The sequence below is a fragment of the Aspergillus brasiliensis genome (assembly GCF_001889945.1).
Source record: "Aspergillus brasiliensis CBS 101740 unplaced genomic scaffold ASPBRscaffold_4, whole genome shotgun sequence".
NCBI classification, from domain to species: domain Eukaryota; kingdom Fungi; phylum Ascomycota; class Eurotiomycetes; order Eurotiales; family Aspergillaceae; genus Aspergillus; species Aspergillus brasiliensis.
The window spans coordinates 2,705,383-2,729,130 of record NW_027137445.1 but is presented as its reverse complement, the minus strand read 5'-3'; the positions used below and the strand labels follow the sequence as shown (position 1 = coordinate 2,729,130).

The following is a 23,748-nucleotide window of genomic DNA, read 5'->3' as shown; positions in this document are numbered from 1 at the left end:
GTATATCAAAATAAGAATCTGTCATGGCTATGGCCCACTTAACTGCGCCGTAACGCCCCTCGATCATATTGACCGGAGCTCTTCTCCTTGTCTTTCTCTTTAGATGATTTCTCTGCTTCTTTATTCTGCTTCTTCTCGCGTGCCGACTTCTCGCTCTTCTCACCTTTAACCGGCATCTTCTCGTTACTTGATGTGCTCGGCGTGCTGATGGAACTGATATCACTATCCGATTCGTCCAAGGACCGCGCCGGGGATGGAATGGACGTGAAAGACTGCACTGTGGAACGGCTCTCACGATTGGTGTCAAGCTCCAACCGCTGCATGTGCTGCTCGAGTGGCGTTCCAGCACCGTCCCTCTGCATCTCACGAGCTCGCTGTTCCTGGCGCCGGCGGGTGCGCTTGATCCGCCGCTTCTCGCGTTGCTCTTCTCGTGCCCGACGCAAAACATCCCGAAATGCTTTCCGCGTGGCTCGCGTCTCTTCTTTGACCGCTCGCTTGTCTGCCTGCTTCTGGTGCTGCTCACTCGGCGATTCCCACCGTCTCCAGCCGTGGCGCCAGCTTCGTCCAGATGTGCGGTTCTGGCGTCGCGATTGCTGCAAAACGTCAAGCTGACGGCGCAGACCCACGACGGCTTCGTACAGTTCACGATCGTGATGGTCGTCCAGTGACAAGAGCTGTGCGCGGATAGTGGCTAGATCAGAGGCGCTGAGCTCGGATGTTGTCGACAGGGAATCTATCGAAGAGAAAGACAAGTCAGATGCCTCCGAGTCGATCGAAGCCCGGCGAGTCCGCTCGGGTTGAGCCGGGGTAGTGCGTTGAGGCGCAGCAGTCATCGTCGTAGTCACAGTCGCGGTTGTGGCCGCAGGTGTATGGGTAGTGCTATTTTGCACGTATCCTGGCTTAGGAGGTTGATTCGCGATCCAATCATCGCGAGGAGGACTGACAAATCCTGTGAAGGCATCCTCCACCTTTCGTCCCTGGAGTCCGGCCTGCTCCTCGATCCAGCGACTGTGAGCAAGAGCCTGTTCCTCCACCTGTCTTCCATAATGTTGTGCTTGCTCTGTGAAGCGCTCCCCGTACTTTTGGGCCTGTGAGGCCAACGACGCTATCCAATCTAAGGGCCCTCCTCCCTTCGACATGCTTGGGTCCTGGTAAGGGGCCCCATATGGGGGAGCATTCCAACCCCAAGGAGGTTGATGAGGGTAGTGTCCTGGCGGCGGCGGTGGCGGAGGCGGCGGCGGAGGTGGATGTGGAGGGTAATGGTATAGGGGATGAGGAGGATACACAGCAGTGCTGTATGGTGCAGGGTGTCCATAAGGTGCGTAAGGGGTAGGAGGAGTAGGATATTGTGGGTAGGAATATGGCCCTGGCGCATAAGCAGCATTGACTGGAGGCGCACCAGGCTGCTCAGCAGCTGTTGGTGTTACAGGCGACTGTTGCAAGCGACCTCGACCAGCGTCGGACGCCTGGGCGACTCGATTCTCTCGTGTTGTCGCAGCAGGCCAACACTTAGGACACAAAGACGATCGCGGCGCACTCTGAGGATCCATCACGTAGACATATATGATACGAGCCGAGCGGGGTTCGAAGAAGTATTGGTTCCACTCCATAATCACGGCAGCAATCCGTCTCTTGCGTTCCTCATCCGTTTCCTGGGGCCGATCCTTGCGGTCACGCTGAATCTCCGCTCTCACCTGACGAGGTAGTTGTGCCGAAGTAGACGCTAGACCCAAATGTGGAGGAAAAAGGTATCTTAGGAAGACGTCCCAGTCCTGCTGGGTTATGTCTTCCGTCTTCTGCGAGGTCCAACAACGAGGACGACGCCGGATATCCTTTGATTGGCTGCGCGGAAAGATCGTTACACAATGTTCTACGATGTCCCCCTGACGGCTCGAAGTCGGAGGCGGTCGCTCGACAAAGTATTCCGCAGCAGACGTGAAGTGAGTGGGCAAGCCGGCGGAGGATGCTAGAGGATCATAACTGGCGGAGCTGGATGCAGGACTCGACGGCGTGGTGCCCGGGGCTGCCTCCCCCCCACGCAGACGTAGCAGGACACGATTCACTTCCGCAGTTGCAGCGGCATTTCGGCTGTTTGCTTGTGCGAGTAACGGGTCAACCGCAGAGTATGGCGGAGGAGGAGCTTCATCGGAATCCATTGTAGCGAGAACGAATAACGCTGTAGACGTGCGAAATCAAAATCACGGACCGGGGTAACCTTCAGGTTCGTAACCCGTCATCCATCGCGCATGGGACGATATGCAACACCCACCAGCCTTCCCGGACACACTCAGGCACGGAGACGCTGGAAGGCAGCAGGATTATCTAGATGAAAGCACGATAATCAGCACTGGCACTGCGCACGCGAGCGAACAATCTGCACGGCAGAAGTGAAAGCGTTGAGCCCTACCCTCAAGTAAGATGAGCAAGAGTCCAAAAAGCCAGAGAACGGGATGGTCGGCATTTGAAGGGAGAGACAAGATGACTTGGAACTCGTCGGGCGGCGGAGGATCAGCGGCGGATGTGATCACGGGGCAGCCGGCGCTTGATTGGCGCCGCCCCTCCGCCTTATCGAGTCGATCCTCAAGCCAGGCTGACTGACTAGTAATTATCTCTCCTCCACTCTCCACGACTAGTTCGTTTCATGTTTACTTCTAGTGGAAATGCCCCAGATATTTAACCTTGAACCAAGTTGCATGTAATCGTGTCTGCCATAATTGATTCTATCCTATCGCAACTCATATGCAGCAGCAACAAACAAGCACTTAACCAGATTATATACTGCATGACGCCCAAACTCCCCTGCCTTAATGCCTTGGATATGTCGCAAGATGAGAGATATAATCACAATATAGCGCAAGGTGATATGTACCCTGATGAACAGAATTATGTGGGTATTGGGGGTCTATACTGCTAATCCCAAGCGTCCCCCCAGCCGTCGTCCTCGTCATTGTCTTTAGGTGTCGTGTCGATCTTCTTCGCTGGTGCGACAACCGTCCTGGGCTTAACCGTGCTACTGCGGCTAGATGGACGAGATACCGAGGTGGGACTGGATTTATTCAAGCCCTTGGGCAACGGCTTCTTCGATTTGGACTGGGCGGCCAGCCAACCGGCAAAGTCCGGCTCGCCGCCATCATCATACGGAACGGGGGCTGCCTTGGGTGCAGGAGCAAGTGCAGGAGCAGAAACGGTTGGACTGCTAGTTGCTGTTGCACTGAATGGATCCTCGTCCACTTGCTGACTGTCTTCGTCATCTTCCATTGCACCCCACGCGTCGTAAACATCCTCGGCGTCATCCTCTTCTTTAGCCAAAGTTGGTGGTTGCTCCGACATGGACCGGTTCAGAGATTGAGCTGCAGGTCGTAGCGTTTCTTTCTGCACCGACGACGCCGCCCTCGTTGGGCGGGGAACAGACGCTGGACGAGCGGGTTCAGGCTCGGCCGGTTTTGCACCATTGGCGGTGGGCTGAATTTCGCCGTTGGCTGCCGTGAGCTTATTTGTGAATGAGGAGATTGCCCATCCGGCCCACGACTTATCGTTAGACGTGCCAATACGGGCTGTATCCTTAGCCGGTTCTTCACTGGCCGCCGGAGGAATTACCGTGTCTGCCATAGTGCTGCCGTATCTCCGGATACGCTGGAGGTACAGATCAAGTGTCTTATTCGCTTGGTCTCTCACCATCCTATACGGAGAATTAGATCGGAGCCACGAGGGGATGTGAATGTCCTTACTTTTCCTTGTCCAGAAGGGAAGGGCAGATAGCCGGAAGGACTTTGGTCGCACAGTCTTCCTCGGTGAAGAACTCTAGCGTTGCTCCGAGAGCGAGCAGACCAGCGCTCCGGGCGTGGACGAAGGGATCCCGAAGAGACCTGGTGAAAGCCGCAATGAGAACCTTGGATCTCGACTGTAATTTGGTTAGCATTGCGCATTTTACATCTAGTTAGATTCACTCACGCCCTGCCCGAGGTTCTTCGCTATCTTGCCCAAGCAAATAGTGGTGTTCGTGCGGATTCCCGGCTGCTCATCGTTGGCGGTACGTGCGAGGAACTTGAGTAGATCGCCGTTAATGACACGGTCGCTGAGCTTGTTGATGATAGGCAGAACAGCCTTGACTGTCTGCTCGCGGACGACGGGTGCGGCATCGGTGAAGCCGGAGGTCTGCAGGACATGAAATTAGCATTGAGCCCAGCCGGGGTCTGTTGTAACTTACAATCTGAGGGAAGATCTTGTCATTGACGATCTTCTGGGGCAGGTTGTCGATCATCACCGGGAGGTTATCGAGCAAGCAGACCCGCAGCGCTCGATCTGGATTTCCAAACAATCGGACAATGACTGGCGTAAGTCTCGAGTTGAATTCTTCCTGGGATAACTTCGCTCCGATCTTCAAGATAGCCCCCAGCACCTTGGGGCCGCCCCCGCCAAACTCAACCGACTTTAGCAACTCTGGAAGCACCTTCATCTTGAAGAATTCCTCAGGGAAGTCGTCGGACAGCTCATCAAGCTCACTGTTTCAATCAGCATCTACCGGAAGCAGCCTGGTCCTCACAAGGCACCGACTCACTTGACAAATTCCTCTCGCTCCGCATCGTTCTTGAGTCCCAGACTCTCAATATCGTCCGTCAACCGGATAAGCGGGGTTTCGAAGAAGCCGCCGCTCTTCTTCCCCTGCTCAACAAAGTGGGCAGGGCTCAGCCGCAGTTTAGGATTCGCCGTGCACAGGCGTTTATAGCTCTGATGCATACTGGGCGGGATGTTCGTTGTCTTGCCCACCTGGTCTCCGCCGGTGAAATTGCCATTGTAGACCTCGTAAACTAGTATTCCAAGCCCGTAAGAATCAATCGCAGTCAGCGGGTTCCGTTTGATCGTGTCCCATCCGCTCTTGACGACCTCCGGAGGCGTGTATCGAGCCGCGTCGGGAACGAGACTACCGTATGTCTGCAAGTGTGCTGTCAGCGAAAGCGCATCTCCGTCTCGTAGAAGAGTATAAACTGACATATATGACCGCATTCTCATCGTTCATCGAACTCAGAATGTCGAAACCGCCCAGCTTCCACTCCCCACTTTCGCTTGTAAATACCGAGGAGGCCCTGACGACTCCGTGGACAGAGGACGCATCTCCGTTGATGAACTTGAGAGTGGACTGTAATACCACATACGTTAGACCAGCAGCAACCAATAACCACCATAACCAGAACATACCGCCACAGTATATAAGCCCCATTTCGACGTCTCCTCGCTCAGACTCCTGCGCTTCACATGCCATGAGAGGGGAACGACTCGCTCCGTAACAATATAAAGGCTAGCTTCCGTCTAAATGACCAATCAGCCATTCCATCCATGGCAGTATAGTGCATGAGCTGTCGTGTGCGCAATTACCTCTATCGTATCCAAGACCTTGATCACACCGGGATGTCTCAGCGTGCGGGACTTGCGCACCGCATTCTTCGCCAACGGGAGACGGGACTTATTGGAAGCAATATCGAAGGTAAAGACGCTGCAGGGCGAACCGTCTTCCTATACGTACCAAGCGCCGATCAGCAATCGCATTAGCCCCTTGGGGGTGGGTGATTCCGCGGGCCCGCATGACATCTCATACCCGTTTCGTAGCATTGTGTAGCGTCCAGATCGAGTCGGAGAGGTCAACTCTGTCCCCTAGCGAGTAAGGGAACGAGCTCCCCTTTGCGATCGCCGATGCGACGGCAGATTTGAGGAAATCCATGGTTGTTGGTTGTCTCGCGGAGGGCAGCTAATAACTACTAGCTGGTCTTTAAGATACCACCGCAGCGCGATAGTGGAGAAACGTTTTTTGGCGGAGAAGAGAAAGGGGGAGGTTGTAGATAATTGCAGAAAAGAAAAAAAGCCCTGGAAAAAGACGACACGTATGCGACCGATCCCTAGTCCCAAGGCAGAATTATAGAGATCCACGGCCCCCAAGTTCAACAAGCAGCAGCCAGGCGGAGGAGGAGAGAGAGATCGGGGACATGGAATATAATACACGGACTGACTGTCCCTTTTGGCGCTGTCCGTGGTACCCCGCCCCCAATCGGGTTTAGCGCCATCCGTGGGAAAGCTCCCCGTTTTATCGCCGGAGCTTTCTTTCTCTTTAGCTTGAACACACGCTCTCCTGTTCTATATCTATCATCTCCCATGACCGACGCGTCTGCTGAATGATGGCAACAACAACGCCACTACCACCAACATGATGTTTTTTGCGCACTTACCATCATCAACAATACATACCCATCTCCAACGGACCGTTCACACCGAGCTGAGCTAACACCAAGGCACGTCCCCATAACTTTCTACTCATCCCCCCATCCCAGTCTTAGTTCCAGTCACAGACAGCCCTTTGCCCAATACCTCACCCCCTCCCTCTCCATACCAAACAGAAACAGCCATTCTCCAGTGATGATCACCTGGTAAAAGGTCAGACCGCGCAAACCAGACAGAAACGACGTCGCCTCAACTCTCCGCTGTGTGCTCACCTTCCAACCACAACCCACCCAAAGCATGAGCAATCCAACAAAGAATCCCCTTCCCCAAACAAACCCCCGTCGCAAATATCATGGAAACATCTCTTGCAGAAACCTGATTCCATACTTCCATCCCCGCATTTCTCTCCATTCATCATCAAGGCAGGCACATGATTTTTGTGAAAGGCACAAGGTCCTGGTCGAGAGGCTCACGACCATGCTTTATTCTTTTTCCACCTTGGAGAGACATGTGTACAACAAACAAGACATACTTTTTTTCTGTTCCAAGCCGCAATTTGGGGTTTCTGGTCCGCTTTTCTCCATGAGGAATTTCAGAAACTAATGGCTGCGGCGTACATTTTCTTTCTTTCCTTGATCAACTGCCGAGTGGGAGATTTGCAGGATGGGGGATGGGTTAGGGTGAAGCAGAGATTAACTGTGGTATAGTGATGGGTTCGGGGAATTGTGGACTCTGGTTGCTGGTGCTGGTGGTTGGGCTTTGGGTTGGAGGGTAGAGTACCGCGGCGGCGGCGTCTTTCTTGGTTGGATGATGACCAAATAAGAAACTGAAAAGACCTGAGGAGAATGCCTTTTCCCTATCTCATTTTACTGTTGGAAATGAATACCTTTGTATTGTCATAATTAGGGGCTGCAACTCTCAACGGCCACTGTGCTGACTTGCAGCTCCTGCGGACGTGCTACGCTACTTATACTGAGTCGTGTCTACATGCGGCATGAAGCTCGATTATATGAATGTCATTCACCCCCTTCAAAATGCGTAAAACAAGTCGCCCTAGAACACCTCCTCTCATATCATCTCGATGTCATGCCAACAACTCACCCCCGTATTGTGCAACGTGTCTCCTATACCACTCGCTCACGGCCTCTTCCACCCATCGCTGTCCATCCGAAATCTCTCCTTGCTCCCCATGGCTAGAGATGGTAACATAAAACAGATGAAAAGCGAAGAAAGAAAAAAAGAAAAGAAAAAAAAAAGATAAATCCCAGAACATCATTGGCATATAGCAATGAGTACCCCAGTAGCTTGGAAAGTTATCGTTGTTGAATCCCTTCGTTGAGCTCCGTAAATCACTTCCAAGAAGCCGTATAGTAAAGGCCTGCATAGGATGGCGACAAGGCCATCGGATGCCGAACTATCTGCCGACGCACCCATCCCTAGAGATCTCTCAACTTCTAGCCCATGGCTTTACTCCTATACACACCTGATCTGACTGCAATACTTCACACGAAGCTGCCACCTCGCCTGCATTGGGTTAGCATGCGCCAAGCCCAACCAAGGTTGCTAATTTCGGAAACAGCTTACCAGCAGGGAATCGAAACCCGCCAACCGTAAACACTGTACGTCTTCCGGTGCACATAGCGCAGCGCATACGTACAAAGTACAGATAGCTTTGGTAAACATAGTGAGATTGTTGGTCGACGCGAGACGATTTGAGTCGCCAACGGTGAACAACTGGGGTCCACGTCCAAGTGAAGCCTGAATGTCCAAAGAGGAACGGCGGTGTTTGGTCAGGTCGCTAAGCCAGCGATATGGCGTCTCACGCTTGTCAAGCGGGAATGGCTCATTTCACTTCATCGGCTGCCTCTTGCGGTTGAGGTCCAGATGCGACAGTAGATGGGGGTTGAGCAGGCATTTGAGGAGGCATCTGGGGCATTTGATTGTAGCCGCTACTAGGCGTCCGATGCTGGTGAGGTGGGTAATGGTGCACTTGGTGGGGACTGGACTGGAAATGAGGCTGCTGCTGAGGATAATTGCCGCGGACCGGGGGCACTATGCTAGTTAGCGACCTAACTCCACAAATGGCATCTGAACTCATAAAAAACATACTGTGTGTTGGCTGCTGGGCTGGATACACGGGCTGGCCATGCTGCCCAGGGGACATAAACATCACCGGTTGTGGGGGCTGACCCGGCTGAGAGTTCTGGTGCATCATCATGGGAGCACCGCGACTGGGACTGGGATACCCACTGTGAGGCTGGGGCGGTGGCACGTGCTGGGGATATGCGTGGCTAGGATTTGGGGAATACATCTGCATCTGGGGTGTATAAGGGGCTACGCCCTGAGGAACTCCCATGTACGGCCCGCTCGACGGCTGTTGAACCATCATTGGAGCGCCCATACTTGGTTGGGGGTTGACAAATTGGGGACCGCCCGGGTAATGCCTCATATGTCCAGGTTGCGTGGCGGCCTGGCTCACATAAAACTGTGGCATTGCTTGTCCGAATGCAAGCTGGGCATGTGGCGCCATGGGGGATGGGTAACCGTGCTGTAATCTTGGAGATGGGAACACTTGCGAGGTCGACGCAGACATCTGCATGCGGTGGGGATCATCGAAGTGTGGGGGCCCGGAACTGTGATGCTGCTGAGGGTGTAGATGAGGCCCATGTGGGGGACCGGTAGTAGGAGGCATGCCAGGGGTGTTCTGTGGGAACTGGAACGGCATCTGCGGCGGAGGCATCTGAGGATTCGACGAAGAGCGGCTTTGGGGAGAGATAGCTGGCACAGAAGCAGGCGACTTGAACATTTCCAGGTATGTCTTTTCTTCGTTCCCGGGAGCGGCATCCCAAGTAGGGGGAGTCCTGTAAGCGGGCGGGATGCCTCCATTGAAGGCGAAGCCTTTGTCACTCTGCTCCGCATTCTCCTTCTTCATGCGTTTGATAGGGTTGAACTGATCGTTAAGGGACGGCCTCTCAGAGACCGGTCTTGGCTTCTTCGCCCCAAAGAACAACGAGGGGCTAGTGGTCCGTGAGACGGAGCGCCCCCGGGTGAAAGGAGATGAGGTGGACGAAGCACCGGGTGTGAAGGTACTTGCGGCGGGGTTTGGCTTAAACTCTAGGGCCCTCACGTTGAACTTGGTCGACACGGACGAGGTTGGTGTTTGCACCTTATTCGGACTGGTAACAGCAGGCTGCTCGCCAGCTGGGCCCGTTGGGGGGATGCGAACTTCGTTGATAGGCAAGGGAGCGGGGACAGCTCCCATCGCGGCTCCCTTTCGCTGCTGTATGTTGTCTGCTAAACGATGGCCGAGCATACCAGTGGCCTGACGGCCCTGGTGCACTGGCTGCTGCGGAAGCCGCCCACCAGGTCCAGCATGAGGACCAGTTGGGGGAAACATTTGACGACCCCGAGGATAGTTCGGGCGATCCGACGGCGCAGGAGGTGGCACAGTTCCACTTTCCTGGCGAGCATTTCCAGACGCGCGAGCAGCGGGCTTCGGATCAGCGCTTGCTGGAGGCTTGGGCACCGTCTTCTCCTCAGCGTGCTGCTGAGCTCTTTGGATGATCTCTTCCTGCTTGTGCGGGTCTTTGGCTAGAATCGGCACCAAATCCTTGGGCACAGGCGTTGCCAGTTTGAAGTTTTTAGAAAACTTCATAAGTTCATTCAGCTTGATGGTTCGATCATACGAAGCCTGGTTACGACGGCGTTCTTGCAACTTCGCCTTTTCACTATGGGCGAATTGCCGGAAAGAGTCGAGCACCTCGGCCTCCACATTAGACGTAGCATTTGCGGGGACCGGTCCTGGGGCACCAGATGTGGTTTTGGATAATGCAGGCTTCTGCTCCGCATCGGCAGTGGAGCTTGCTGTTATACTGGTTGGCGCGGGCTGGGCCTGGGCCTGTCCATTCTCCTTGGACGGTCCTGCGGCAACAGCCTCTTTCGGCGCACTCGGGGTCTGTTTGATTGCGGGAGCTCCCGAGGCCATGGCGGATTGAGCGGCGTTTTGCCTGCGCGCTGGTGGGGTGTACTTGTTCGGCTGCCCCGAAACAAGCGGCGGGAAGTTCCTCTCATCACGGCGGACACCACTGTATTTAGCTTCCTCATCATGATCATCTGCCGATACCTGCCCTCTTTCCTCACGAACATGTGCATTGTCTGTGGTAGTACCTTCAATCTCACGAGCAATCCGAGCAGCGTCTGCTTCCTTCTGCTTGTAGGTAGGGTCCGACCGATCGATTCTAGTGGTGTAGATGTTCTCATCGTAACTACTAGTAGCACCGAAGAGCCTGGCATTTGCTTCGAATTGGTCCCACCCAGTTGAATTATGTGTGCTTTCGAGAGAGAGGTCGACGTCTGTATCGGCGGCAGGCTCCCAGCGCTTGAGAGTCCGCTCGCGAATTGCAAGATTTCCGGAGATGTCGGTGTCCGTTTTGAAACCTACAGGAGTCCCTAATGCTTGTGTTAATACCGAAAACTGTCCATCCGTGATTTCAAGCTCGCCTGGTAACTCACCGTTGGAGCTCCTTGCCGTGACCTCGGCCGGGGTGACGTTCGGGACTGAAATATCGACCACGTCTTTGACATCGAAGGCAATGCTATGATCCGGCGCCGACCCCAAATACGAACTCGAGGCATCACTGACCCCGTTCGCTTTGTTCTGATCCGCCTTGGATGATCGTTGCACCATTTTGAGTACGAACGAACAGTCGCTAGGTTCCAGCGTCGAGGACGAAAATATTCCCGTGAACTTATCTCCATTCCTTGTGGTAATCGTAGCACTCAAGCCCTATGAACCGTAAGCCTTTCACGTTGACATATGCCGAGTGTGGAACACTGAGCTTACAATGAAGCTAGCGAACAAGAAAACAAGACGGTCATTTGCGTGGTTATCGGGGGTGTTTGACTCCTTGGGAGTCGGTCGAGGAGAGGCGGACTGTTTGTGAGACATGTTGCCGTTTTGCTGTGAGTACGAGGCTCGTTGTGTGATCGGATTTGCGCCGTGAGACCAAGCTTTCTGGGAGTTACTGCGCCTATTATCAAAAAAGAGGTGGATTAGCTAATGCGCAACACCATGCTATGCCTAACAGAAGATAGTATGCGATAGATGATAGTGCCCTTCTAAGAGGTATGAGCCCGGTTGTGGAACACTAGGCGAGGAACATGGGGGAGCGAGGACACAATGACGCAAAACCAGTGGCCAATAGGGACTAGACAGTCGAGAAGGGCATTGACAAAAAGAGACCGGTCCTGAATAAACATAAGAGGTAGGGGATATGGTAACAGAGCAAACAACCATGTTTCGTGAGGCGACAAGCGGTGAAGAAAGGGCAATGGGAAGCAAACGAGTCGAACAAGCTGGGAGGAATGAGGAATAACATGTTGACCTCGCAACGTACCTCTGCCCGCTCTCAAGAGGACTGCCGGACTGACGTCGGCCGCCCTCAGATGCCTTCGTACTGGCACTGGATCTCAAAGAAGGTCTAGTACCGGGATTCTGAGGATTCACGGCATTGCCAGATGCACTGTTGGCAGCCGGCACCGAATTGACGGTAGAAGCCATCTGGCTGGATTGTCACCGAGCGTAGCTCTACGTCGTCGCACGACGTAACGCCGTAAAATGTGCGGACGGAAGGCACGAAGCCAAAACACACCGCCTGCGCAAACAGGACCGAGAAAACGGTGATGGAGTGGGAGGAAGGGATTGGGGGGGAAAAGGAAGAATGGCGGGGTGGAAAGGGAAAAAGAGAAGCTGTGGTAGGAGAGTCGAGAGCCCCGGACGAGTCACGGGACCGCCTTGTTGAGTGAACTTCGACGGGAAGGGAGGGAGAAAGTGAGAGCGAGAGACGGGGAAAGGGGAAGAAGGAGGGGAGACGCGGATCCGGGAGGAAAGACGGGAAGTGGAGAAAGAGGAGAAGAGGAAAAGGAAGAAGAAGAAGGACAGGAGGAGAATGAGGCAAGCAAAGAACAGCAGAAGGAACTGGCGAGAAGAAAGTAACAATAAGGCCAGGGAATTGTAGGACGTCCCGGTTCAAGTCAGTGTTGCCGGCCGCAGGAGAGGAAAGAGGAAAGTACTAACTACAGGGGAGAAGGAAGTTCAATGTAAGTTAGCTGGTAGATCGATAGGTGGGTGAGGAGCAGCCACAAAAAGAGGAGACAAGCCAGAGACAGCCAGCCAAACAGCTAACATCATCCACAGGTCAAGTAAGGTTAGTTTTATGTACGTACAGCGTAGGTAAGTGGGCGGTTAGTTGCTGGACTGCTGGGTCTGGCTGGAGGGTTTAGCTCGTCAGAGGGGATTTTAGGTGAGCAAATCCCATGGATTTCCCAAGGGTCTCCGGGCTTGGTTGGCGGTTGGCAAGCGAGTGGGGACCGAGATGGCCATGGGAATGTGCACAGCTTTTAATGTGGATGTGGATGAGAGAGGACGGATATCCGATTAGAAAGAAGTACAGAGTACCTCTTCCACTCTCCTTTTTTTCAGCTCTCTCCCTCGTTTCACTCCCACCTCCATCTTTGGTGTATTGGTGTACTGGCTGATGAGCATTTGCTGTCAAATATGGTGGAGTACTACTACGGACTAATAAGTAGTAGTATTTGGGAGGGCTTCGGATGGCCTTTCAGGTAATGCGTCCTTCCAAAGAAGTTTTACAATAATTGGTTGTCCCCATTTCCACCATCTCTCCTGCTCCATGAATGGGATTGCAGTTGTGCGTGCGTGGGTGTAGGTGTGTGTTCCCACCTCGCTACTGAGACGCACCATGTCGCCTCACTCCACTTGCTTCTGCTTCCATCAGTCGAGTTGCCAATCCCAATGGACTCCTGCCCTTGCGGCCTGTCAGAATCCACTCGGAGCAGGCCCACCATGGCGCTGCATGGTGAATTCATATGGGTACTGTCGGTATCTCTGATCCTAGGTCTGGAATGATCCCTTGCTGCATGGAAGCTCACTTCCAGAGCCCATGGTCACTCAGATTTCTGTGGCCCATGTCTTTGCTGTCACCGCGTCTGAAAACGTTCATACGGTACTTTTCTGGCATCCGGGCGCGATCGGTAAGTGCAACGGTGCTCAGGTTCGTTTGAGCAAGGGCTACTGTCCTGCCAACACAACCAGCAATCACCAAAATTGGGCATTCGCTAGGTGGAGAGCCATTTACACCCACCCTGATCAACCAGGCTAGGCATCCGATTCATAGAACCCTTCGCCAGGGATATTTATCCTCCAGACGTGCTTCCCTTGAGATTGAGAAGCAGTGCCGTGCCAGATTATTTCACCAGACATCTGTGCTGGTTAATTGCGGCTGTCAACATGATAATATTGAATTATCACTTCGGGGCCAAGGAGATAAGACAGCTAGCTCAATGATCGACCGAGACTATACTTGCCTCATGCTTGCTTGGTGGTCTGTTTGGAAAACATTGGCAAAGCAAATCAGCGAAGCGGCCTGCGCTAAGATCCTGCATGAAGGACAATCCGATTGACGCTTCAGCGCACTACCCACTTGATGCTATAGATATCACATTACTAAGAGACTAAGCGAATACAGTAAGAACTAAGGCAAGCGCCGAGGCAATTGACCAGGCCATGCTAAGCATTGCTAGGCTAGTCTGTTAGTTATATTGAGCGTCTGCCCAGCGCCCGGGCGTCCAGCTACTCATGCCGATGGGTCGGGCCTGCTGATATTGTTGATCATGTTGAACCAGAGATAATCAGTCAATGGAAAGTGTCGTTACGTAAGAGTGGCTCTGTCAAGTTGTCAACAGCAAAAAGAGGTTTCATGGGACCCCCTTTCGTTGCAAGGTGAGACAATCGATCGACAGAGGAACTGCCATCAATACAGTATGTTTCTTAGTGCGGAGGCCTCGTTAAGACTACTACTGTGTACAGAACCTTGCTCGGTGTCACACAGGGAAGGGTTTCCGGAAGTTTGATAGGAAGGGACCCGCCGGCGTTGAAACTCTAACCCAAGTTGGTTCTGCAGTCTGACATGGACGGCCGAGGGATCGGTGTTCATCATGGAGGTGTCCACACAAAGAGATGACAAAGTTGAGCATGCTGAAGAGAATTATGTCTGATGTGTACCAAAATTAGAGCGAAGCACGATTGTGGTCTCTGCTTGCATTTATCGCTGAAGGGCTTAAGCTCCAAATATCTTGAGTTACGTAGCGGATTGACAGGGGAACTCATGGATGATACTTTTGTAAATTCTATGGAGTAAAAGTGAGAGTTGAATTGAGGCGCGGCTGAAGTGGATCCGGCGAAACCAAAAATTCCGGAGGCTGGTGGAAGCATGTGACCTGGCGGGCGTTGTCTTATCGATGCCTCAGGCTGACACAGGTCTCGGAAGGCAGCGACGTTTGAAGTTGCAGTCAGTCTTTCTTTTGGGTTTGGAGCTGGGCATTTCATGCTCTGCTGGCCGGGAGACTAAACTTGTGCCCAAATTGGTCTTCTATCAGATCCCTTAGACTGCTTTAGTGCCAGTCCAACAGCATCACCACCACCCAAAGAACTACTACCACTACTATCTTCTACCCACCCCCTTCGAAGAGGCTGGTTCCTTGGCTATAATTCCCGCTTGTCTCTCGCTGCCTTTCTCGTGCGGACCTTTTTCTTCTTCTTATTATTACCTTCCTGCTTGCTTTGTTACCGGTTCTGTCTCGCCGCCTCCTTCTTTCTCCTGTTTGATCGCCCTCGTTTCCCTTCATCATCTGTGGCTATTTCGCTCCATCCCGCCGTCAACTGCTCTCTCCCTCCCTCTCTCTTTCTTTCTCCCTTACACATTCTTCTGAGACAATATTCAATCCCCAGCCCTTTTCGCGACCTTGCACCCTGCATCCTTTTGTCGCTCCTAATATACTCGGTTTGCAACTTATCAACTGCCACTGAAAAGAATAATTGTTTCGAGTTCCCGCCTTGCACATATGCAGTCCGCCTCCAGCGTTTCCTCCCGCTCCCAGCGAAGTCCGTCAGCCCAGCATTTCCCATCCGGTTCAGGGAGCAGTGTGGAATCCGCCATGACTTCTGCACCACGCAGTTCGTCGAGCTCGACGAGGTCTCAATCTTCAAAGGGTGTGGTAGTAAGTGCTCCTCTCCATTATGGTGGCATGCAGCCACGGCTTGGGTCTCCCTGAAATCACCACCCGGCCGTCCCACAAATACTCCGGCTGACCTCGTGGTGCGTTTGATCCACAGCCCGAGAAACAGATCAACCAAATCGAAAAGAGTGTCACCCATCTTCTGGTCGCCACGAAACAACTGCTAGAAACCCTGACACAGTGGTCCCGCCGACAAGCATCAGAGAATGAAGTGTCCGATGTCTACGTACGGCTGGGATATGAGTTCAACCTGGCTTGTCGCGCCTTCAATGCCATCGGGGTTGACACCTCAGATCTTGGCCCTGTACCCGATCTCCTGCGTACGATCCTCGAAGATACTCTCAGCCAAGATGCGTCCCCACAGAGTCTCGAGCGCTATCTCCCTCGAGTTCGCGACATCATCATCAACCTTCTTCACGGCCTCAAGAAAAAGCAGGCTCGACTACGTGCGCGGCAACAGAAGGAGGAGAGTAGGCCATTGCCCGGTCGGCATACAAGCGCAAGCAGTGCAACTTCGGCGCAGGCGGCATTGAATCAAGCATATGAGGACACTGCCTCAACGGTAACGTCTCCGAAGCGATCGACTCGGCGTTTTGGCAGTAATGGCTCTCTGGAGGATCCAACTATGGCCCGGGCGTCTTCGGCGGCATCGGCTGATTTGCGAGGGGCGAGCTATTCCGAACGAGATGCGTCGAGGCGCGAGGCACAGAACATCTTATCTCAAGGGTCTCAACCAGAATCTGGGGCAACTCCCAAGGGCTCCGTAACCTCGACCAACGCGCCACCTTATCCCACACCGCCCCCTCCACCTGCCCCGAAACAAGATGATGCACTCGGTGCTTTGCAGAGAAGCGGGGAGCTAGAACGTCGCGCCTCTCGAAGGTTTTCTGCCTATCAGATACAAAAGCATCTGGGAACTTCTTCAAGCGGTGTTCCAGTCCTGCCGACCCAGAATTCCCCGATTCCGAATCGAGGGCGTGATGTTCGTGAGTCGCTGAATGCTGTGCGTCTGCGCGGGTCAGTCCATGGGCGACAGCGATCGACAAATCGGCTGCATGACGCAAAGGTTGCTTCACAGGCGCCTTCGGGCGTTCCCAGTATTGAAGAAGAGCGCCCAAAATCTCGCGTTGGGTCACCTGCAGAACTTCCAGCGGAGGGCGCTACTGTCGCCAAAGACAAGTCCGTCGAACGTCCTGAAAGTGGTCCGGCAGATCATCCGGCTATTGGACGGCATCCCGATCTCCCTCGACCTTCTGAAGAGCCGTCCCTTGCAGAGGCATTTGAACCCGTAAAGGATGCTGCCCCCACCGCAGCTGTTCCTCCAGGAACGCCTAAGTCTGAACGCCAGCAGCCAGCTGTGTCTGCTTCTACCCCACCTCAATCGTCCCAATACTCCCCTGAACAGCAATCCCCAGGCAAGGAGCTCACTCTATTCCTCCAATACAGGAGCAAGATCAAGAAATACGTTCTTCCGGAAGGATATACTGGCCTTACCATTGGGCGGCTTCAGCTGGCTTTCATTGAGAAGTTCGCTTGGAACACCCACAACAACGGGGTTGACCTACCGGAAATCTATATTCAGGATCCAGTTTCAGGGGTCCGGCACGAGCTGGAGGATCTGGCCGATGTCAAGGACCGATCTGTGTTGGTGCTAAATGTTGATATCCTGGATGAGGTCAAGAAGCACTTTGACGATGAATTTGGTGGAGTCCGTCGCATGATCGAAGGTGTTAAAGGGGCCCTCGAGGGGCAAGAAAGCATGATGCAACGTGTTTCGGACCGTCAACTGGAAGCTGCGAAAGAAATGGCCCGCCTTGCTGCTGCGCCTCCTGTGCCTGTCGCATCTACCGCCAAGACTGGTGAAGCCCGGAAGGGACCTATCACGGGGAGCGACAGTCAAATCGCAGAGCTCCAGAGTCTGCGACGTGACCTTGCTGTACTACGGCAGACGTACTCGAATTTCACCGCCGATATTGCAAGCTCGATGAGCGCGATCCGTACCAAAGCAGGTGGACTGAAGACAGCTGCAGCTGACGTCACCGTACCCTCGTTCGAAGGCGATGCGGGCCGTGTGCGTGTGAACTCTGGGAAAAAGGAGCTTGCAGAAGAATCAGAACGTCTTGTGGCGCGGGTTGATGACCTCCAGGATTTGGTCGAGGACCTCCGCAAAGATGTCGTGACTCGTGGTGTCCGGCCGCTGCCTAGGCAGTTGGAAACTGTGAGTAAGGACATCAGCGCCGTTACCAAGGAGATCAAGAAGATGCAGGAATTTCTTAAGCGGGAGAAACCCGTCTGGACAAAGATCTGGGAGAAGGAACTCCAGCAAGTGTGCGAGGAGCGTGACCAGCTTACTATGCAAGAGGACCTCGCCGCTGATCTCCAGGATGATCTGGAGAAGGCAGCTCAGACTTTCGCTCTTGTTGAGCAGGCCACAAAGCAGCAGGCGATGCAGAACTCTTCGGGTGCTCCCACATTGCGCAACACCTCGCGGAACGTTGTGATTGATCCGGCTGTGGACCCTATGAAGGCCAAAGACAGCGTGTTAGGTGAGGTGCGCGCCTTGCAGCCGAACCATGAATCTCGTCTGGAAGCGATTGAGCGGGCAGAGAAGGCACGCCAGAAGGAGTTGGAAACCCGCCGTATTGGGCTTTTCCAGAAGGAGCTCGGAGCTTTTGTTGAAGAAGGCAAACTGAAGAAGAGTGGTGGTGTGGAGGAGGCTGAAAGACTCCGTCGGGCCAAAGACGACCGCATTCGCAAGGAGGTCTGGGAGAGACAACAGGCCAGGGCGGCCGAAATGGAGAAGGCAGAAGCAGAAGCCGCTGCAGCACAAGCGGAGCAGGCTGAGAAGCCGACCGAAGACGCAGAGGCGGCAGAGGCGGCAGAGGCGGAGCCTAGTGCAGACGTGGCTGAAGAGGCAAATATCGAGCAGGAGGAAGCTGGGAAGGAAGAGGAAGTACTTATGGTCAAAGGAAAGTCTCCGGTTCCGGAAGACTCGGATGAAGCAGAAGAAGAGAAGAGAGAAACGTTCCTTGATGCTGAAGAGAATGAGGGAAATGACAAAGAAGTAACTACTGCGCATGAGCAGAAGCCGGACCCTGAGCAATAGGGACACGGCTCTGTTGACCGTTCCGCGGCCAACATTCTCAGTGCGATACTCGTCCTCTCCATCATCTACGTCTTGTATTTAGCCTGAGTTGTCAGGCTGCCCTCTTTTGGACCATTCTCCTTTGTCATTAACATCATTGTGTTCCACCCTCGCTAATTATTTCCTTTGAACTGTCTGTTTCCCTGTGTTTGTTATATTCTTGTTCGCGTTCGCGCAGTTCCAATCGCAAGCACTGGAGCTGCAGCCTTGCCTGTTCGCATATCGACGATACCCTGCCAGCTTGTGGCCTGTTATGACTATTGATGATATACAGGAGGGTCAGGTTATCTTGGTCTATCCTGCTTTGCTGCTGATTCTGACGAGGTTGATTGATAGAAGCGTTCATTTTGCATTGATATATTCATGTTTCTTAGATTTGTAATGTAGTAGTGGATAATCATCACTAAGCTTCACGTCGCACCTATTTCATGTATTAGGACGAGCTGTTAAAGATGCTGTTGAAGATGTACACTGTTGTTTCACCAGCCAACTACATAGAAGCTACTATACCACTATATACAATGCTAGTGAAATGTAACCACTTCTAGTATTCTATTTCTCCGAAACTAAACGAATAATAACATGAGGTATTATCTTCAATAATAGCAATTATAGCCACTTCTGCACGATAGTAGTACCTACATACCAGCAAACTATCAGGCTCGACAATTCGTAAACCAAATACTGCGTGACTCAGTTACTTCGAGAGAGTGATTCATCTAGTCTACTATGGTCAAAGAACAATAGTACCATTTTAATCCCAGAGGATAGCAACATAAATCTTTATCCGTATCACACTAGTAACTATAGCACAGCTATCACACCTGATTACCATCCTGTTCCACTTATGGTGTCTCCTTCCACCCCCATGCCCTCTTAGGAGCCATCCTCTTCGTAATCAATCCCGGTGCACCCACCGCGAGACGAAAAGGCGGCACTAGACCTTCTTTCTTTGCCCTTTCTTCTCGTTCGTCACTTCCTTCATCATTATGAGTATCGGTCTCAATAGACACCTCAGACGAGTAGTATGGAGGGAGCAGATTGGTCAATGGAATTCCCGTAGAGGTGGTGGTGGTATCCCCTTCCTTCTTCGAATGAAGAACCAACGGTGAGCAGTCCCTTGTACCAGGTTCTTGTTCTTCATCTTCTACTTCCTGCTGCCGTTCATGACTATTGATAACGCCTACAAGGCCATCAATATGGGAAAGATCCTCCCAGTCCCGCGTATCCGTATCCCTAATACCCGCGAAGCGAACATGTCGAACTCGCTGCTGCAGCTGCAGTTCCGCACCCATGCGGAGCATAGCAAAAGCATCGAGAGTATCCGTCCAGGTTGGGACCGCGCGACAGTACAAGACGATTAAACATAGACCGAGTATCTGCAGCCCGATGAGGATGGATATGGTGATCACACCGGGTAAGCTCCATTTCGGCTTGATTGTCACGGTGCCGCGGTTGAAGTAGATCGGTCGTGTGTTTTCTGGATAGTTTTGCGTGGCGGTGTTGGTGAGCACGGCTTCGTTGGCGAAGTAGGTCGCCATGTTGAGTGCTATCGCGGCGGACTGTGTGTCGTTGAAGGAGGCGATCCAGGTGTAGACTGTGTACATGAGCTCTTGGTACCAGTAGGAGTCCGGGTACCGGTCTATGGACCACCAGAGCTCATCGCATGAGCCTGCCGCATCGCCGAAGGCGGCGTCGGTAAGTCGGGTGAAGGGGAGGAGGCTGAATTGGCATATGGAGAACAGTGTAGATCTAGCATTAGATCTTGTGATGTTGGTGGTAGTAGCGTTGCTGGCGGCGTTGAAGAAGCTCTGGTTACCGAACAGTGCCAGTGCAGTGGTCATTAGTGGCCCGGCTGCGTAGAGCTCTTCATAGTTGAATGGGTCGATTGGAGGAGGTCCCAAAGAAAAGGGATCTGAGTCTGTATCGTTGTTACTGGTGTTTATCTCATTAGTTATCTTCCTAGCGGTGAGAATTGGAAGGTTGTTAAGGAGGTTGAGATAAGGGGCGTCTTACATGACAGATGGAGTGGCAGACCCTCCATCCATTCCCAGATAGTCGTTGAAATCGTGCTTCAGGACCTCCTGGCTGGGCCATTTCTCAAGAAGCGGTCCCGGGTTATTGCCATTTCTATAGTTGTTTACCTCGAAGTACCCCCGAGTGGTGTTTGTCGTACATCTCAGCGTAAAGTTGGATTGGTTAATTTCAAACCCCGTAAGTTGTGGAACGACATCAATCCACAGCTCCTCTGAGATATCCTGTCGGTCCCGACTTCGCGTCCAAGGTGTTTGGCCGAACGTGCCGGGTGCACATATGCGAATGTCAAGTGTATCAGGGGCAGTCAGGTTAGCTACAAACGGCCGGCCACCTGGACATGTCTGCGGAAACTCAGATGGATGCACCGCCTCGCAGGCGGAGGTGGAGTTCAACCGGATGGCATGTTGGCGCATAACACCGGTATTGGTCCCGTTTTGCAGCGCCGATACGAAATACTTCTCCGAAGGGAACGTCTCGTCATACCAGAGGAATGTCCCCCTCTCGATAGCGTCGTGATCGGAGATGGTTGTCCATTGCTCCGGCCATAAATAAGGTTGCACGTCTTGCTCGCTTACCAGCTGTGTGTTCTTAGCTACCTGCTGCACCGCAAGGCTCTGGGGCATATACTCTAGAGCGGCAGGCTCAGGGTCGAGACCCACGACTGTGGCGATGTCCCACGGATCGCATGTCCAAACTGTTGTCTTCCAGCATGTGGCAATGATTGTATCCTCGTACTTGATTAAGAGTGACTGAATAGCAGGGGTGGCAGCCACCAGTAGAACAAACAAACCCCCGAGAATGGCCAGCGGAGACCCATTTTCATGGAGTGGGAGACAGCGAAACCACGACACCACGTTGGCCCAGGGACGGTTGGCTAGAGTAACAACTTGTCGTAGGGATAGTTTCTGGTTAGACGAGCGTCGCTGCGTGTAGACAACGGCAGCTCTGGCCAAAAGACCGGATACGATGGGAATGGCGAGGACGGCCTGTACGTTTTCCAGCACGCGGATAATCTTCAGGCTGACGAGGATATTCAAAACCACGGACGCCGACTGGCCAAAGCGAGTATAGGAGGCGGCGTCTAGAGGACGCACCATCATGACACAGGTCATTATCCAAGGAGCCAGCAGGACGGCAACATAGAAAGAAAGAAGGCACAGTGACTTCTTCGTCCGATACCGTAGAGGCTCGAGTATCGGGCTTGCCTGCTTTGAATTGTTTTGGGCATTTCCAGCCATTTGGGAGGGGTTGTTCAAGGCGGCCATTATGTGTAGCCCGCGGGCGAAGTAAATGGGATTTTGGCATTTTCGCAATGACAAGCTTGCTCAGGGGTCGTTTATATTCAATTTCGGACTTAGCATTTCGTCCCCTGTTCTGTGTCCCCTGTTCCCCAAGCAAAGTCAGCTATTGGGCATGAGGAAGGGTCTGTCTGCAAGGCTGACAGACCATGGGCACCCTGAAATGAGCTATAGGTCTAATCTAAGACCAAAGAAGCCAAGCTCATGGGGCCCGGAGACCCTAGTGTTCAAGCGAGTGTGGTTGGGTGATTGCGAGTGGATAGCAATCGGCAAACTCGGCTGGAAGGCTTGTTTTGGCCCTGGTCTGTCTCAGTCGCTATGACCTCTCGCTGCGTCGCTTTGTTCCGATAGCCCCGCAAACTAAGGGTGCTCATAAGGCTAGTCCTGATAGATGTAACACTACAAAGTGGAAGCTTTCATGCGGGCAATTTAAACCCCTGCATGTGATGCCACGAAGGCTCTACCCGTCTTATCCGGGCACAAGATACAGGGGAAGGAAGGCAGAGTTAAAGATATACTGGTTACTCACACTTAGCCTGCTACCTGTGTGAAGGACATCTGTAATATCCACGAGATAGTATAGAATTCTATATATACTCTTGATAGCTCTCAGTCCTCTCAGGTTCCTCCTGTATGCGCCGAGGCACTAACCAACCAGCCAATAATATGTTATATATCCCATCTCACAATTCTCCCTGCGCCAACCTCAATCCTAAATCCTCCATGAGAGCTCGAGAAACTCCCGCAAGGTCATCGACTTAATATCCGGGAAAATATCATTGAGGGTGCCCGCAGGTCTGAGGTCCAACTCATTGTTGATGATCCATAATCCTGTCTGAGAGTATAGCTGCTTGCTCAAGTCCTTACCCACCGCAGCAAAGACGGCTGAGTAGCAAGGCAACTCTGTGACATTTCCTGCCTCTAACTCTTCCTTGGAGTCATAGGTGATATGAAACTTGGTACCTGACAGAGATACTACTCTTTAGCAAATCACGTTCGAGTGGATAGATGCCCGATACTGAAACGTTGCACATACCTCTCACCTCTTCCGCCATATTGACAAAGTCATGGAGTGTGACTCGGTCACCGATGACATAGCTTTCCTTTGGCCAATCAGGAAGATCTAGAAGACGGACCACAAATCTCGCAACGTCAAGAACACGAGTGAGTACAATGGCTTGGGCTCCTGATCCGGGTTGTGCTGCCATGTTGTTGGAAATATCAACAAACATCGGAAAGGGATCGACGTTGGATTTCAGAAGAGGAGACCCATAGAAATCCATGAACATGCCGTTGTAGACAGCCGTGTACATCAGAGAGGTCTTCGCCAGCTCCTCTAGCACTTCCGCTTTGCATTTGGCGAATGCGGGATACCTAGAAGACGATATAAGGTCAATACATTGAGCAGTTCTTGCCAATTGTGGAAGTTGGAGTACTTGGCTACTAACTTGATGGGATATGTGAATCCGGCAAATATGCTGGGAATATATCTCGCAGTTTTCGACGAGTTCTCCGCCGCGCGAATGAGGTTCCTTTCTGATAGCGAGCTTCCATTTGAGTTGACGGTACATATCACGTCGCTGACGTTGTTGGATTCGAGAGCCTCGGTCAGGTTTTGGATGTTGTCATAATCAACGATAACCAAGCGAGCTGGGAGCTTCTCGTCTAGATCAGTAGTCCTCTGTGTGATATTAGCGAGGTAGATTTATTTCGTTGTGTTGAAGATGTCACACCCACCTTTCGACCGAATATGACAACATCGTGCTTGCCCTGGACGACCAATGCTTCTGCAATGGTCAGACCAAGACCTTTAGTTCCACCAGCAATGGCAACCGTAGTAGCAGTAGCAGTAGTCATGACTATATAGTTTTCGGTATGTGGTGACAATGGATAATAGTATGATAATGGCAATCGATGCTATAATTATACGACATATCATGCTGAAAGACAAGGGTTATATATCAA

General features: G+C 52.6%; 7 protein-coding genes across 7 annotated transcripts; 2 read left to right on the top strand and 5 right to left on the bottom strand.

Annotated features, from left to right (window-relative positions):
* Positions 1-38: 38 nt before the first annotated feature.
* Positions 39-2,156, bottom strand: ASPBRDRAFT_54061 (uncharacterized protein; the record flags this gene model as incomplete). Its single annotated transcript, XM_067627166.1, has 1 exon — positions 39-2,156. The coding sequence occupies one exon, from the start codon at positions 2,154-2,156 to the stop codon at positions 39-41; it is 2,118 nt and encodes a 705-aa protein (XP_067481266.1).
* A 754-nt stretch (positions 2,157-2,910) lies between these two features.
* ASPBRDRAFT_175010 (COPI-interacting protein CEX1) lies at positions 2,911-5,960 on the bottom strand (the record flags this gene model as incomplete). Its single annotated transcript, XM_067619793.1, has 9 exons — positions 5,594-5,960; positions 5,374-5,511; positions 5,197-5,307; positions 4,991-5,137; positions 4,559-4,932; positions 4,208-4,502; positions 3,952-4,155; positions 3,729-3,901; positions 2,911-3,679 (listed from the first exon to the last, which is right to left on the bottom strand). Exons 1-9 carry the CDS (start codon positions 5,714-5,716, stop codon positions 2,911-2,913), a joined length of 2,334 nt encoding a protein of 777 aa, XP_067481265.1. The 5' UTR covers positions 5,717-5,960.
* Positions 5,961-7,853: 1,893 nt separating this feature from the next.
* Positions 7,854-12,072, bottom strand: ASPBRDRAFT_526563 (putative PAB1 binding protein (Pbp1)). The gene is made up of 5 exons (XM_067626930.1): positions 11,595-12,072; positions 11,054-11,240; positions 10,723-10,996; positions 8,320-10,659; positions 7,854-8,262 (listed from the first exon to the last, which is right to left on the bottom strand). Exons 1-5 carry the CDS (start codon positions 11,768-11,770, stop codon positions 8,054-8,056), a joined length of 3,186 nt encoding a protein of 1,061 aa, XP_067481264.1. The 5' UTR covers positions 11,771-12,072; the 3' UTR covers positions 7,854-8,053.
* A 1,000-nt stretch (positions 12,073-13,072) lies between these two features.
* On the top strand, positions 13,073-13,689 carry ASPBRDRAFT_29168 (uncharacterized protein; the record flags this gene model as incomplete). The annotated part of the gene is made up of 3 exons (XM_067622626.1): positions 13,073-13,099; positions 13,125-13,260; positions 13,322-13,689. 3 exons carry the CDS (start codon positions 13,073-13,075, stop codon positions 13,687-13,689), a joined length of 531 nt encoding a protein of 176 aa, XP_067481263.1.
* Positions 13,690-15,222: 1,533 nt separating this feature from the next.
* ASPBRDRAFT_54058 (formin-mediated actin nucleation enhancer) lies at positions 15,223-18,409 on the top strand (the record flags this gene model as incomplete). Its single annotated transcript, XM_067627165.1, has 2 exons — positions 15,223-15,285; positions 15,401-18,409. 2 exons carry the CDS (start codon positions 15,223-15,225, stop codon positions 18,407-18,409), a joined length of 3,072 nt encoding a protein of 1,023 aa, XP_067481262.1.
* An 884-nt stretch (positions 18,410-19,293) lies between these two features.
* ASPBRDRAFT_54057 (uncharacterized protein) lies at positions 19,294-21,750 on the bottom strand (the record flags this gene model as incomplete). The annotated part of the gene is made up of 2 exons (XM_067627164.1): positions 19,294-20,383; positions 20,465-21,750. 2 exons carry the CDS (start codon positions 21,748-21,750, stop codon positions 19,294-19,296), a joined length of 2,376 nt encoding a protein of 791 aa, XP_067481261.1.
* A 567-nt stretch (positions 21,751-22,317) lies between these two features.
* On the bottom strand, positions 22,318-23,675 carry ASPBRDRAFT_74217 (uncharacterized protein). Its single transcript, XM_067629246.1, has 4 exons — positions 23,521-23,675; positions 23,232-23,464; positions 22,820-23,157; positions 22,318-22,758 (listed from the first exon to the last, which is right to left on the bottom strand). Exons 1-4 carry the CDS (start codon positions 23,638-23,640, stop codon positions 22,496-22,498), a joined length of 954 nt encoding a protein of 317 aa, XP_067481260.1. The 5' UTR covers positions 23,641-23,675; the 3' UTR covers positions 22,318-22,495.
* Positions 23,676-23,748: the final 73 nt, after the last annotated feature.